Here is a 14,309-nt window from a genome sequence, read left to right on the forward strand (position 1 = left end):
TTATGGAGCAAAAATACAAAATACAGAGGAGATAGAAGAGGAAACACAAGCAAATGCTCTGAAACATTCCAAAGGAAATGGAAACTCTCCACAAACCCATGAATAATTTGAATCGGAAAGGATCAAAAAGATGGAAGCCCTCTGGGAGGAAAAGTAGGAAATAATGCAAAAGAAATTCACACATCTACAAAACCAGTTTGACCAAAATGAAAAGGAAAACCAGGCTTTAAAAGTCAGAATCAGGCAACTCGAAGACAACGAGCAAGAATTAATAAAGCAAAGCCAAAAGACCAAGAAATTAGAAGAGAACATAAAATATCTCACTGACAAGGTGACAGACTTGGAAAATAAAGGAAGAAGAGATAATTTAAAAATAATTGGACTTCCAGAAAAGCCAGAAATAAACAGCAAACTCGACATCGTAATACAAGATATAATCACAGAAAATTGTCCAGAGATTCTAGAACAAGGGGGCAATACAGCCACTGACAGAGCTCACAGAACACCCTCTACACTAAATCCCCAAAAGACAACTCCCAGGAATGTAATTGCCAAATTCCAAAGCTTTCAAACAAAAGAAAAAATCCTACAAGAAGCCAAAAAAAGACAATTTAGATATAAAGGAATGCCAATCAGGGTCACACAAGACCTTGCAAGTTCCACTCTGAATGACCATAATGCGTGGAACATGATTATCAGAAAGGCAAGAGAGCTGGGTCTTCAACCAAGAATCAGCTATCCAGCAAAACTGACTATATACTTCCAAGGGAAAGTATGGGCATTCAACAAAATAGAAGATTTCCAAGTTTTTGCAAAGAAAACACCAGAGCTCTGTGGAAAGGTCAATATCAAAAAACAAAGAGCATGGAATACCTGAAAAGGTAAATATGAAGGAAAGGGAAAAGGAGAAAAATGTTATCTTTTTCTTTTACTCAAACTCTCTTCTATAAGGACTACATTTATATCAATCTATGTATACTAACATATGGGGAAAATGTAATATGTAAAAAGGGGGGAAAGAAAGACCAAATAGAATAATCTTTCTCACACAAAGATTCACACAGGAAGGGGAGGGGAAGAAAACTCCTATAAGAAGGAGAGGAAGAGAGTTTTTACTTAAACATTAATCTCAGGGAAATCAACTCTGAGAGGGAAGAACATCCAGATCCATTGGGATCTTGAATTCTATCTTACCCAACAAGGGAAGGGAGAAGGGAAAACCAAGGGGGGTAGGGGGAAGGGAACACAAAAAAGGGAGGGAAGAAGAGGGGGGGAGGGGTAGGGAACAAAACAGGAGGGACTAGAAAGGAAAACATATCAAGGGAGGGGACAAGGGGGACTGATTTAAAGTAAATCACTGGACTAAAAGGTAGAGCTGAAGAAGAAAGGTTAGAATTAGGGAAGGATATCAAAATGCCAGGGAGTCCACCAGTGACAGTTATAACTTTGAACGTGAATGGGATGAACTCACCCATAAAATGTAGACGAATAGCAGAATGGATTAGAATCCAAAACTTTACCATATGTTGTCTTCAAGAAACACACATGAGGCTGGTAGATACCCACAAGGTCAGAATTAAAGGATGGAGTAAGACTTTCTGGGATTCAACTGACAGAAAGAAGGCAGAGTGGTAATTGTGATATCTGATAAAGTCAAAGCAAAAATAGACCTGATCAAAAGGGATAGGGAAGGTAATTATATTTTGTTAAAAGGGACTTTAGATAATGAGGAAATATCACTAATCAACATGTATGCACCAAATAATGTAGCACCCAAATTTCTAATGGAGAAACTAGGAGAGTTGAAGGAAGAAATAGACAGTAAAACCATATTAGTGGGAGACTTAAACCAACCATTATCAAATTTATATAAATCAAATCAAAAATTAAATAAGAAAGAGGTAAAAGAAGTGAATGAAATCTTAGAAATATTAGAATTAATAGACATATGGAGAAAAATAAATAGGGACAAAAAGGAATACACCTTCTTCTCAGCACCACATGGCACATTCACAAAGATTGACCATACATTAGGTCACAGAAACATGGCACAAAAATGCAGAAAAGCAGAAATAATAAATGCAGCCTTTTCAGATCACAAGGCAATAAAAATAATTATCAGTAATGGTACATGGAAAACCAAATCAAAAATTAATTGGAACTTAAATAATATGATAATCCAAAATCATTTAGTTAAAGAAGAAATCATAGAAACAATTAATAATTTCATCGAGGAAAATGACAATGGCGAGACATCCTTTCAAGCCTTTTGGGATGCAGCCAAAGTGGTAATCAGAGGTAAATTCATATCCCTGAGTGCATATATTAACAAACAAGGGAGAGCAGAGATCAATCTATTGGAAATGCAAATACAAAAACTCAAAAGCGATCAAATTAAAAACCCCCAGCAGAAAACCAAACTAGAAATCCTAAAAATTAAGGGAGAAATTAATAAAATCGAAAGTGATAGAACTATTGATTTAATAAATAAGACAAGAAGCTGGTACTTTGAAAAAACAAAGAAAATAGACGAAGTACTGGTCAATCTAATTTTAAAAAGGAAGGAAGAAAAGCAAATTAACAGCATCAAAGATGAAAAGGGGGACATCACCTCCGATGAAGAGGTAATTAAGGCAATCATTAAAAATTACTTTGCCCAATTATATGGCAATAAATACACCAATTTAGGTGATATGGATAAATATATACAAAAATACAAACTGCCTAGACTAACAGAAGAAGAAATAGAATTCTTAAATAATCCCATATCAGAAAATGAAATCCAACAAGCCATCAAAGAACTTCCTAAGAAAAAATCCCCAGGGCCTGATGGATTCACCAGTGAATTCTATCAAACATTCAGAGAACAGCTAACTCCAATACTATACAAACTATTTGACATAATAAGCAAAGAGGGAGTTCTACCAAACTCCTTTTATGACACAAACAACCAGGCAGGTCAAAAACAGAGAAAGAAAACTACAGACCAATCTCCCTAATGAATATAGATGCAAAAATCGTAAATAGGATACTAGCAAAAAAGACTCCAGGAAGTGATCAGAAGGGTCATCCACCATGATCAAGTAGGATTTATACCAGGGATTCAGGGCTGGTTCAATATTAGGAAAACCATCCACATAATTGATCACATCAACAAGCAAACCAACAAAAATCACATGATTATCTTAATAGACTCAGAAAAAGCCTTTGATAAAATACAACACTCATTCCTATTAAAAACACTAGAAAGCATAGGAATAGAAGGGTCTTTCCTAAAAATAATAAACAGTATATATATCTAAAACGATCAGCTAATATTATCTGTAATGGGGATAAACTAGATGCATTCCCAATAAGATCAGGAGTGAAACAAGGATGTCCATTATCATCTCTACTATTTGACATTGTACTAGAAACACTAGCAGTAGCAATTAGAGAAGAAAAAGAAATTGAAGGCATCAAAATAGGCAAGGAGGAGACCAAGTTATCACTCTTTGCAGATGACATGATGGTCTACTTAAAGAATCCTAGAGATTTAACCAAAAAGCTAATTGAAATAATCAACAACTTTAGCAAAGTTGCAGGATACAAAATAAACCCACATAAGTCATCAGCATTTCTATATAATTCCAACACAGCTCAGCAGCAAGAACTAGAAAGAGAAATCCCATTCAAAATCACCTTAGACAAAATAAAATACTTAGGAATCTATCTCCCGAAACAAACACAGGAACTATATGAACACAACTACAAAACACTCTCCACACAACTAAAACTAGACTTGAGCAATTGGAAAAACATTAACTGTTCATGGATAGGATGAGCCAATATAATAAAAATGAACATTCTACCCAAACTTATTTATGTATTTAGTGCCATACCCATTGAAATCCCAAAAAATTTCTTTACTGATTTAGAAAAAACCATAACAAAGTTCATTTGGAATAACAATAAATCAAGGATATCTAGGGAAATAATGAAAAAAAAAACACAAGTGATGGGGGCCTTGCAGTCCCAGACCTTAAACTCTATTACAAAGCAGCAGTCATCAAAACAATTTGGTACTGGATAAGAGATAGAAAGGAGGATCAGTGGAATAGACTGGGGGCAAGCGACCTCAGCAAGACAGTATATGACAAACCCAAAGATCCCAGCTTTTGGGACAAAAATCCACTATTTCATAAAAACTGCTGAGAAAGTTGGAAGACAGTGTGGGAGAGATTAGGAATAGATCAACACCTCACACCTTACACCAAGATAAATTCAAAATGGGTGAATGACTTAAACATAAAGAAGGAAACCATAAGTAAATTGGGTAAACACAGAATAGTATACATGTCAGACCTTTGGGAGGGGAAAGACTTTAAAACCAAGCAAGACATAGAAAGAATCACAAAATGTAAAATAAATAATTTTGACTAAATTAAATTAAAAAGCTTTTGTACAAACAAAACCAATGTAATTAAAATCAGAAGGGAAACAACAAATTGGGGGAAAATCTTCATAGAAACCTCTGACAAAGGTTTAATTACTCAAATTTATAAAGAGCTAAATCAATTGTACAAAAAAATCAAGCCATTCTCCAATTGATAAATGGGCAAGGGACATGGATAGGCAGTTCTCAGATAAAGAAATCAAAACTATTAATAAGCACATGAAGAAGTGTTCTAAATCTCTTATAATCAGAGAGATGCAAATCAAAACAACTTTGAGGTATCACCTCACACCTAGGAGATTGGCTAACATAACAGCAAAGGAAAGTAATGAATGCTGGAGGGGATGTGGCAAAGTAGGGACATTAATTCATTGCTGGTGGAGTTGTGAACTGATCCAACCATTCTGGAGGGCAATTTGGAACTATGCCCAAAGGGCGATAAAAGTCTGTCTGCCCTTTGATCCAGCCATAGTACTGCTGGGTCTGTACCCCAAAGAGATAATGGAGAAAAAGACTTGTACAAGAATATTCATAGCTGCGCTCTTTGTGGTGGCCAAAAATTGGAAAACGAGGGGATGCCCATCAATTGGGGAATGGCAGAACAAATTGTGGTATATGTTGGTGATGGAATACTATTGTGCTAAAAGGAATAATAAAGTGGAGTAATTCCATGGAGACTGGAACGACCTCCAGGAAGCGATGCAGAGCGAGAGGAGCAGAACCAGGAGAACATTGTACACAGAGACTAATACACTGTGGTATAATCGAAAGTAATGGACTTCTCCATTAATGACGGCGTAATGTCCCTGAACAATCTGAAGGGATCTAGGAGAAAAAACACTATTCATAAGCAGAGTATAAACTGTGGGAGTAGAAACACCGAGGAAAAGCAACTGCCTGACTACAGTGGTTGAGGGGACATGACAGAGGAGAGACTCTAAAGGAACACTCTAATGCAAATATTAACAACATGGCAATGGGTTCGAATCAAGAACACATGTGATACCCAGTGAAATCACGCATCGTCTATGGGGGGGGAGGAAAAGAAAATGATCTTTGTCTTTAACGAATAATGCTTGGAAATGATCAAATAAAATATTATACAATTAAAAAAAAAAAGAAAATGCACTGAACTGGAAGATGGAGTGTTAGGTGTGAGTGACAAAAAGGAGGCCAATATCCTTGGAATGTAGAGTATGTTGTGGATGGAAAGAGTTGAAGAGGCTGGAAAAATAAAAAAAGAGACCAGAGGATTTTATATTTGATCCTGGAATTAAGCTAGAGATAGGAGAACTGAATTCTAGACCCACCTCTAACACTAATTTTGCGATTCAGTCTCCTCTGAGGAACAGGGAGCCATTGGGCAAGTCACTTAACCCCCATGACTAGCCTTTACTGCTCTTATGCCTTGGAACCAATAAACAGTACTGAATCTAAGACAGAAAATAAGAAAAAAATTAATGTGGCAGTTTAGGGAAGGATGGAATAGAATGGAATGGAGTCTTAAGGCAGGAAGGAGATGTCTAGGGTTTTTATCAGAAGATCAGAGTTTCAGAGGGTTTTTATGAGACTTGTGTCAAGGGGGTATGTATAAGAGATATGAAGGTACAGTCAACAGGACTTGGCAGATGATTGGATATGCGGGCTTAGAGTGAGGAGCTGAGGCTGGCACTGAAGTTGTAAGCTTGGGTGACTGGCTGGGTGGTAGTAGTCTTGACAAGAAAAGGGAATTTAAGTGGAGAGGAGGGTTTGGGCAAAAGCCATCTCTTCTTCATGTTAAATATCCCCATGTCCTTTACCAGCTTCTCATGTGGCATGACCTTGAGGCTCTCCCCCATCCTGGTTATCCTCTTCTGGGCAATTTCCTTCCTAAATGTGATGTCCTTAGCCAAACAAAATACTCTAAATGAGATCTGGCCAGAGCACAGTGAAACAGATTTCTCAGTGACACAGAAGGCATACCTCTCTAAATGCATCCTGAGATGAAGATGCTATTTTTGCCACTTGTCTTGGACATGCTTTGTGGTACTTTACCCAGGTGCAAAAATTCCTACTTATGGCTCCATCTTTTGGACAACTGGTGTTAAGGAGGTCATGCATGCAGTCCAGTCAAGGGGAGACTTGATTGTATAAATATATGGAGACAGAAGATGGCAGAACAAATTCAGAAAAGAGATAGCAACGCAGTCTGGCTGAAAAGAAGTGTGATTGAAGCGGAACCCTGTGAAAAAATGCCTGAAAGGTGGCTTGGAACAGGATTGCAACCTAAGTGGTTTGCATTTTATTCTAGTGGAAAATAGAGATGAAGTTATGACACCACAAACATAGAAGCACTGATTTTTTTGTTTATATTTTGTCATAAGGAGGAGGAGAATGATGAGGATAGAATTACCTTCATTTCCTGACAATCTAGACTGGATAGCAGAGAGGAAATGACAGTGTTCAGCTATAGCATGGAAATGTGATCTCTGAAGAGCACATTCCACCTTATTTACCATGAAATCATAATTAGAAGGAGGCTTTACCCCAATCCTACTATGCCTTTTTCCACGCTTCTCACACTTCTCTTATTGTTGTCTTCAAGGTTTTCCAATGGCAGCCATTCTCAAGGGTTCTAGGTTCCTAGTCTTTCTAGCCTTCTTAGTATGACCTCTCTCTACCCTTTTCTCTCTTTTCAGCCTATAAAGCTGATGATCTCAGGTTCCCTATTGACTTCCACTCCTTGAAGCTATCCAGTCAGGTAAATTCAGTCCTAGACTTGTAATTAGCAAACCAGGATTTGTATACTACTTCTATCACTTATTGCCCAAGACACCATGGCCAAGTAAGTTCATTTTTCCAACTCTCAATTTCCTCATCTGAAAAATTAGAGTCAATGAGGTTTATGCTGCCTGCCTAATAGAAAAGAAAGACCTTGGTAAACTCTACAGCACAGTGTAAATAAATTACTCTTCTCTGCTCCCAAGGCAGGGAAGAAGGGCTCAGATTGATTAATTTACTCCCCACCTGGCTGGGGTACCTGGGCTGGTAGTTTTCAGTCCCTCTGTTCCCCTTCTATTCAAGACCTCATCTGCTCTCTCCTGGGCTATTGTAAAAATCTCCTAATTGGTCTCCCTTCTAGCCTATTCCTTCTCCAACCTATCACTAGAACCACTGCCAGATTCATCACACTAATTGGAAGGACTGATTATTTCATATCCCTAAAGGAAGATGGGAGAAATATGTGGAGGGAATTGGGGATTTGCCCTAAGACAACAACATGGTGTGGTGCATTGATTCCCTACAGGAATTGCTGTCCCCATGCTTCCCTTGTAATCATCCAGCAATGTGTTGCACCACTGTCTAGTGGCCATCCCTGGATCCACCCAGTTCCAAGACAATTCCCCTGGTAATTCCAACAAGAGCATTAGGGTTAAGTGATTTGTGTAGAAAAAGTCTGAGGCCAGATTAGAGCCCATGATCCCCCATCTCTAGTCCTGGCTCTCTATACACTGAACCACCTAGCTCAAGTTTAAGAATGGATTGATTCCAGTCTGTCTTACTACATTTTCAAGCAACATTATCCTTCATATACTGTACATTCTTTAAAAAAAAAGACTCCACATTTCCCCTGCTTTGGATTTCCAGTGTCTGAACTGAAAACCTAAAATGACTCTGTTTATTATCCTTTATCTCTGTCCAGGACTAGCTTAGGTGGTACCCCCTTCATGAATTCTTCCATGATTCTCTTACTTCTCATCCCTTGCACCCCATCTATTCTCCCAGTTTTCGCAAACTATTCTGTTTAGATCTCTCTAATGTATTGTATAAGTGGAAATTTGTATCCTTTGGACTTCATCTCCCAGCATTCTTTCCTCATCCCAAAATTCCCCTTTCCCTTTCTGTTTATGTGCCTCCTTTATGTTATGAGTTTTAATCTGTGGGTAAAGCCGCTCTCACTCTCTTTTCCATGTGGAAAGCTGGTGAGCTCTCTCCGTTTTTCTAGCCTTTTACTTTCCCTTTGCTTCAAGTTAAATATAAATAAATATTATTAAATATAATACGTAGAGTACTGAATACTAATTTTTAAAGTTTACATTATATAATGATGATAGCTAGCATTTGCATATTGCCTACTTTATTCTAGGCACTGTGCTAAGTGCTTTAGGTATTGTTATTATCCTATCCATTTTACAACTGAGGAAAATGAGGCAAAAAGAGGTTAAGTGACTTGCCCAGGGTAATATGGCTAGTAAGAGACTGAGGCCAAATTTGAACTCAAATCTTCTTGACTCCAGACCCAGCACTCCATTCACTGTACCACCTACCTGTCCTCATATTATCTCAGACACTTATTAGCTAGTGACCTGAGCAAGTCACTTAACCTTATATCCTCAGTTTCCTCATCTACAAAATGAGGTGGAAAAGGAACTGGCACCATTCCAGAATCTTTGCCAAGAAAACCCTAACTGGGATCACAATACAACTGAAAAATGCCTGAATATTCTGCTGGGAGTATTCTTGGATAGTAGCTTTCCCATCCTCTGTGAGCTTTTTATGGAAACTTGTCTTTCCTGTTCCAAAAAGAATTCCTTGTGGATCTGTTATCTTTTTAAACAACACGCTCCTGGGAGTGCTTTTATTTTTTCTTACTCTTTATCATACAGAGCTGTCTTGGTTCAACAGGTGCCTTCCGCCGTCCTGTTTGCTTAGTCTCTTCCTCACTTTGTGTTTCTGAGAATACTATAAAAGACTCAACCTCGATGCTGTTGTCCCAGTTTGATAACAGACTGGGACAGAATTGCAGAGGCTGGCCGTCACAACAGTATACCAGATATTTGCTTGGAATTATAGAGTGGGAATAGAAGAAATTAAAATTTCAGAGATTTTATTGGGCATGGATTTTTAATTTTATGTGTATTAAATGACTATCAGGAAACAATAATGCAGGACTTGGGTGGTAAATAGGAAATTTAAAAATATTTGACAGACAGATGCTTGATTCTTGGTCTGGAAGTCTGTTCTCTATCAGAAACAGCACTCCCCAAAACACTTTAGTGTCTACTTTTTTAACCATTGCTAAACTACAGAGTGATTATATCTAGTTAAGAGAAGGAACTATAAGCTAATATTGGTTCAATTTTCTCTACTATCAAGATTCCTTCCCTGAGTCAGAATAGAAAAAATGCCAGTAATGTCTTTAGAAGTTTAAAACATGTACCGGATTTTCATATAAAGGGGTCAACAAATGTGTAAATTATAGTAATGACTTTGTGCACTACTTCTAATAAAATAATTTCTTCTCAGCTTTGAGTGTGATGGCACCTGGTAGGTACCAGAGGTCAACCCTGAAAACTTCTTTTAGCCTTCCTCTAATTGTTCTTACCCCTTACTTCCATAAGAGGGAAGTGTTGTCTGCTTTTCATCATAGATTCTGGGCTTTTAGAGGAGCTCTTTATCTTATTTTTCACATGGAGAAAAACCGAGAGGGTCTATGTGACCAGTGATCATTATTTTATAAGTTTTGTGAATATTCCACATATAATGATGGAGCCAGGAGTAATTTTTCTTTCTTTTTTTTTTTTGTTAAGTTTTGCTGCCACCAGTTCTAAACCCATAAAGTGATAACCAACCAATTATACATTTTCTCTTCTTTTTTTTTTTAATTTACATTTTCTTTATTCATTTATTTAATTATTTAATTTTATGTAGTCCCTCCCTCCCCTCCCCACACCACAGAAGGTATCATCCAGTAAACTAGTTAGATTTTTGTCCTTCCTGTTTCCACTTCTCCATTCATTCTCTGGAGGTAAACATTCATGAGTTAGTCTTCAAGTATTAAATCTGTAGCTGTATATAATGTTCTCTTGGTTCTAATCATTTTACTCTTCATTATCTCCTGTTCTTATTTCCGAGGTTTTAAAATATTAATCTGCTTATTCTTTCTTGCTGTGCAGTAGTATTCCATCACAATCCTATGTCGGTTTATTTAGCCATTCTCCAATTGATGAATATCCTCTCGATTTCCAATTCTCTGTCACCACAAGGCAAACTAGTGTAAGTATTTTCAAATATATAGGTTATTTTCCTTTTCCCCTGATCTCCTTGGGAAATAGACCCAGCAATAGTATTGATGCATTGTGGGGTTTTTATTTGCATTTTCTTCCTTTCTACCACTTTTCTTTTTTCCTTATTTCACACACATTTTTAATCAACTGTTAATGTCACTATTCTCCAAATTAAATGACAAAAATATCCACACCCCATTACTAGTCACATAACCCAAGGAAGTCACTGTTAAAAGAGAAAGTCTCCATATACAAGAAAATATTTAAAGCAGATTTCTTTTTTGTGGTGGAAAATAAATAAACAGATAAATGAACAAAAAAAGAGACAAAACAGAAGTCCCTTATTGGGAAAAGGTTAAATGAATTGTGGTATATGAAAGTTTTGGGATATTATTGTGCTATAAGAAATAGCAAATACCATGCCTGCAAAAAAAAAAAGTCTGGAAAGACTTATTTAAACAGATGCAAAGTGAATTAAACAAAGTCAAGAAAACAATAATAAATAATGACTACAATAATGTAAATGGGGAAAAAACTATAGCACAAAATTATCAAAAATGAATATTATAGGAGGGCAGCTGGGTGGCACAAAGTGGTTTGAGAGCCAGGCCTGGAGACAGGAGGTCCTAGGTTCAAATCTGATCTCAGACACTTTCTAGCTGTGTGACCCTGGGCAAGTCACAACCCCCATTGCATAACCCTTACTGCTCTTCTGCCTTGGAACCAATATACTGTATTGATTCTAATATGGAAGGTAAGGGTTTAAAAACAAATGAACTTTACAAACTACAAAGCACAAGTCTAGTCCCAAAGAAATGAGAACAATCTACCTTCCCTTACTCCTTCCCATAGGTAAAGTGTTAAGGTCTAGTCCATGAGTGTGGAACATTGACTACATTTTTATATTTTTCCGTTTTTTTTGATGCTCCACTCCCCTTTTCTCTCTCTTTTTTTAAAAGAATGTATCAAAATCTCTTTATTATGAAACGATTCCCCATAAGTGGGGAAGGAAAAACAAAGGGGGAAATTTAGACAATATAGATTTTAAATAGCAATAAAATTTATTTTATTAAAATGACATTTATTGAGTTCCCACTATATCCAAGGTCCTGGGAATACAAATATAAAGAAAGAGACAATAGCCATAATCAAAGGACTTATGTTTTACCTAGCAAAGAAATAAGCATGCCTATGAGTATATATAAACTAAACAAAAAGTGATAAATCAAGAGTAATTGGAGGGGAGGGGGGAAATCAGGAAAGTCTTTCCATAGAAGAAACTCCATAGAACAAAGAAGCTTGTACCATAGTGAAACCAAATCCCAATTTAAGAAAGAGAGAAAAAGAAAGAAAGAAAGAAAAAAGAGAGAGAAAGAGATAAAGAGAGAGAAAGAGATAAAGAGAGAGAAAGAGATAAAGAGAGAGAAAGAAAGAAAGAGAGAAAAAAGGATAGAGAAAGAAAGAAAAAGAAAGAAAGAAAGAAAGAAAGAAAGAAAGAAAGAAAGAAAGAAAGAAAGAAAGGGAGAGAAAGAAAGAAGGAGAGAAAGAAAGAAGGAGAGAAAGGAAGGAAAGAAGAAAGAGAGAAAAAGAGAGAAAGAAAGAGAGAAGAAGAGAAATAGAGAGAGAAAGAAAGAAAGAAAGAAAAAAGAAAGAAAGAAAGAAAGAAAGAAAGAAAGAAAGAAAGAAAGAAAGAAAGAAAGAAAGAAAGAAAGAAAGAAAGAAAGAAAGAAAGAAAGAAAGAAAGAAAGAAAGAAAGAAAGAAAGGTAGGAAGGAAGGAAGGAAGGAAGGAAGGAAGAAAAAAGAAAGAAAGAAAAAAGAAAGAAAGGTAGGAAGGAAGGAAGGAAGGAAGGAAGAAAGGAAGGAAGGAAGGAAGGAAGGAAGGAAGGAAGGAAGGAAGGAAGGAAGGAAGGAAGGAAGGAAGGAAGGAAGGAAGGAAGGAAGGAAGGAAGGAAGGAAGGAAGGGAGGGAGGGAGGGAAGGAGGGAGGGAGGAAGGAAGGAAGGAAGGAAGGAAGGAAGGAAGGAAGGAAGGAAGGAAGGAAGGAAGGAAGGAAGGAAGGAAGGAAGGAAGGAAGGAAGGAAGGAAGGAAGGAAGGAAAAAAGAAACCCCCAAGAAAAGAAAAAACATATTGAATTTGAAGCAAATATAATCAGCTGCAAATTTAAAGGCCTCCAGCAGAGGTCATGCAGGGTAGTGAAAAGAGTTCTAGCTTCTAGGTTAATAGACCTAGCTTTAGACCTTGCCTCTGCCACGTTCCTAGCCATGTGATCTCTCTTTTCTGAGGTCTCATTTTACACATCTGTAAAAGGAAGAGTTTGGATTAGATGATTTCTGAGGTCCTGACCCTAGACCTTATAAAGAGGGGAAAAAAAGTAAAAGTAGAATAAATTAATTCCCTGGGAGTGGGTTAGCTTTTACTATGAATTATAACTGTATCTTTTTAGATTTGTTAGACAAATGGGAACAGAATGTGTTTTTTTTTTCAATGTCGTATTAAATCACCGGATTTTCCTCCTACTTAAGTAAGAAGTAACATTTCTTTTTGGTGGTTCTGGAGTCTGGGGGCATGACTTTCTTGGCTCACTGTGAGATTTGCTGGAGGCATTGAGAGTGAATTATTGAGGGTTATATTGTCAACATGTATCAGAGGCAGCACTTGACCCCTTGTCATCTTCCTGCCTGAGGCTAGCCTTCTATTCACTATTCTAGGCTTTTCTCTGTCTACACACATATACTCATGTCTATTCATACATACTTCTCATCACTACTGTCCATTTGGTGGATGAGAAATTTATATGATTAAGCTCTTTATTTTGATGTTTCCAATTTAGCTGTCCATGAATAAGGGTGGATGAGAAGAGCACTATTTAGAAAACAAGTCTTATTAACCTGCAAATTTAAACATGCATTGGAATATAGCTCATGTATAGGTGAGAATGAATTTGAATTTGCCTTCCCAATATTTTATGCAGGCAGTGTAAGGTAGTGTGAATAATTGCAGGGAACTTTCCCTTTTATATTACTCACGAAAAAAATAAATGTATCAATAATGAATTATCTGAATCATCCAGGTGTACCCTCCCTAACACTTATATCCTAAATGCTTTTTCTCTACAGATGATCAAAGGTAGGTGCTGCATAGACCAGACAGACATACACATCTCCCAGAAAAGATATTTCTAGCAATACCAAAAGGTGGTTTCTAGTCTGTTTTTGTTTAAAAGAAACCTATTTCCCAGAGGCAAGACAGAGATTTCTACTCACCTGGGCCTGTATCATCTTCCAGTGTATCTGTTGATAAAACATCAATCAATTCTTCTCCCTTGATTTGTTCTAGTTTTGTTCTGGGATCTCCTGTGCCAGAGAAAACTTGATTACATATGCTTGTTAATATTGATCCACTCATTAACCAGTCCTAATTCAACTAGTCATTCATGGTCTGACCCTGGCAATTCACCAAGTTTTATTCTCAAAAAATGAGGCCCCACCCACCAACATAATTGTCACATTTAATAATTCACAATGTCACATTTATTTCCTGTAGAGAATGCTAGCCAATTTAAATGCTAGCAAACATGAAATACTTGAATTTTCAAAATCATTTTCATATGCATTATTTCACTTGATTTGGTACCAACTTGAGTCCTCTGAGGTAGGCAGAGGAGATATTATAAAGTTCATTTTATTTGAAGAAACTAAGACATGAGATAATGAGGTTCTGAAGTGAGAAGTGGAATTAGCCCTAGAACACTAGCCTCCTAACTTCTGGCCCTAAAATTTTTGGCTATGCCTCACCTGTAATTAGAGTAGACTGCCTGAGCTGCGAG

At 37.0% G+C, this 14,309-nt stretch overlaps 1 protein-coding gene across 1 annotated transcript in view; it reads right to left on the reverse strand.

Annotated features, from left to right (window-relative positions):
* The window catches only part of CLIC5 (chloride intracellular channel 5), a 254,156-nt gene extending 240,264 nt beyond the window's left edge, over positions 1-13,892 (reverse strand). Inside the window, exon 1 of the mRNA XM_056818344.1 lies at positions 13,747-13,892. Coding sequence (XP_056674322.1) covers positions 13,747-13,888 — 142 coding nt within the window. The 5' untranslated portion in view covers positions 13,889-13,892. The remainder of the gene's footprint in view (positions 1-13,746) is intronic.
* Between the last annotated feature and the right edge of the window lie 417 nt (positions 13,893-14,309).

Source organism: Monodelphis domestica, chromosome 2 (assembly GCF_027887165.1).
Source record: "Monodelphis domestica isolate mMonDom1 chromosome 2, mMonDom1.pri, whole genome shotgun sequence".
In the NCBI taxonomy this organism is placed as follows: Eukaryota; Metazoa; Chordata; class Mammalia; order Didelphimorphia; family Didelphidae; genus Monodelphis; species Monodelphis domestica.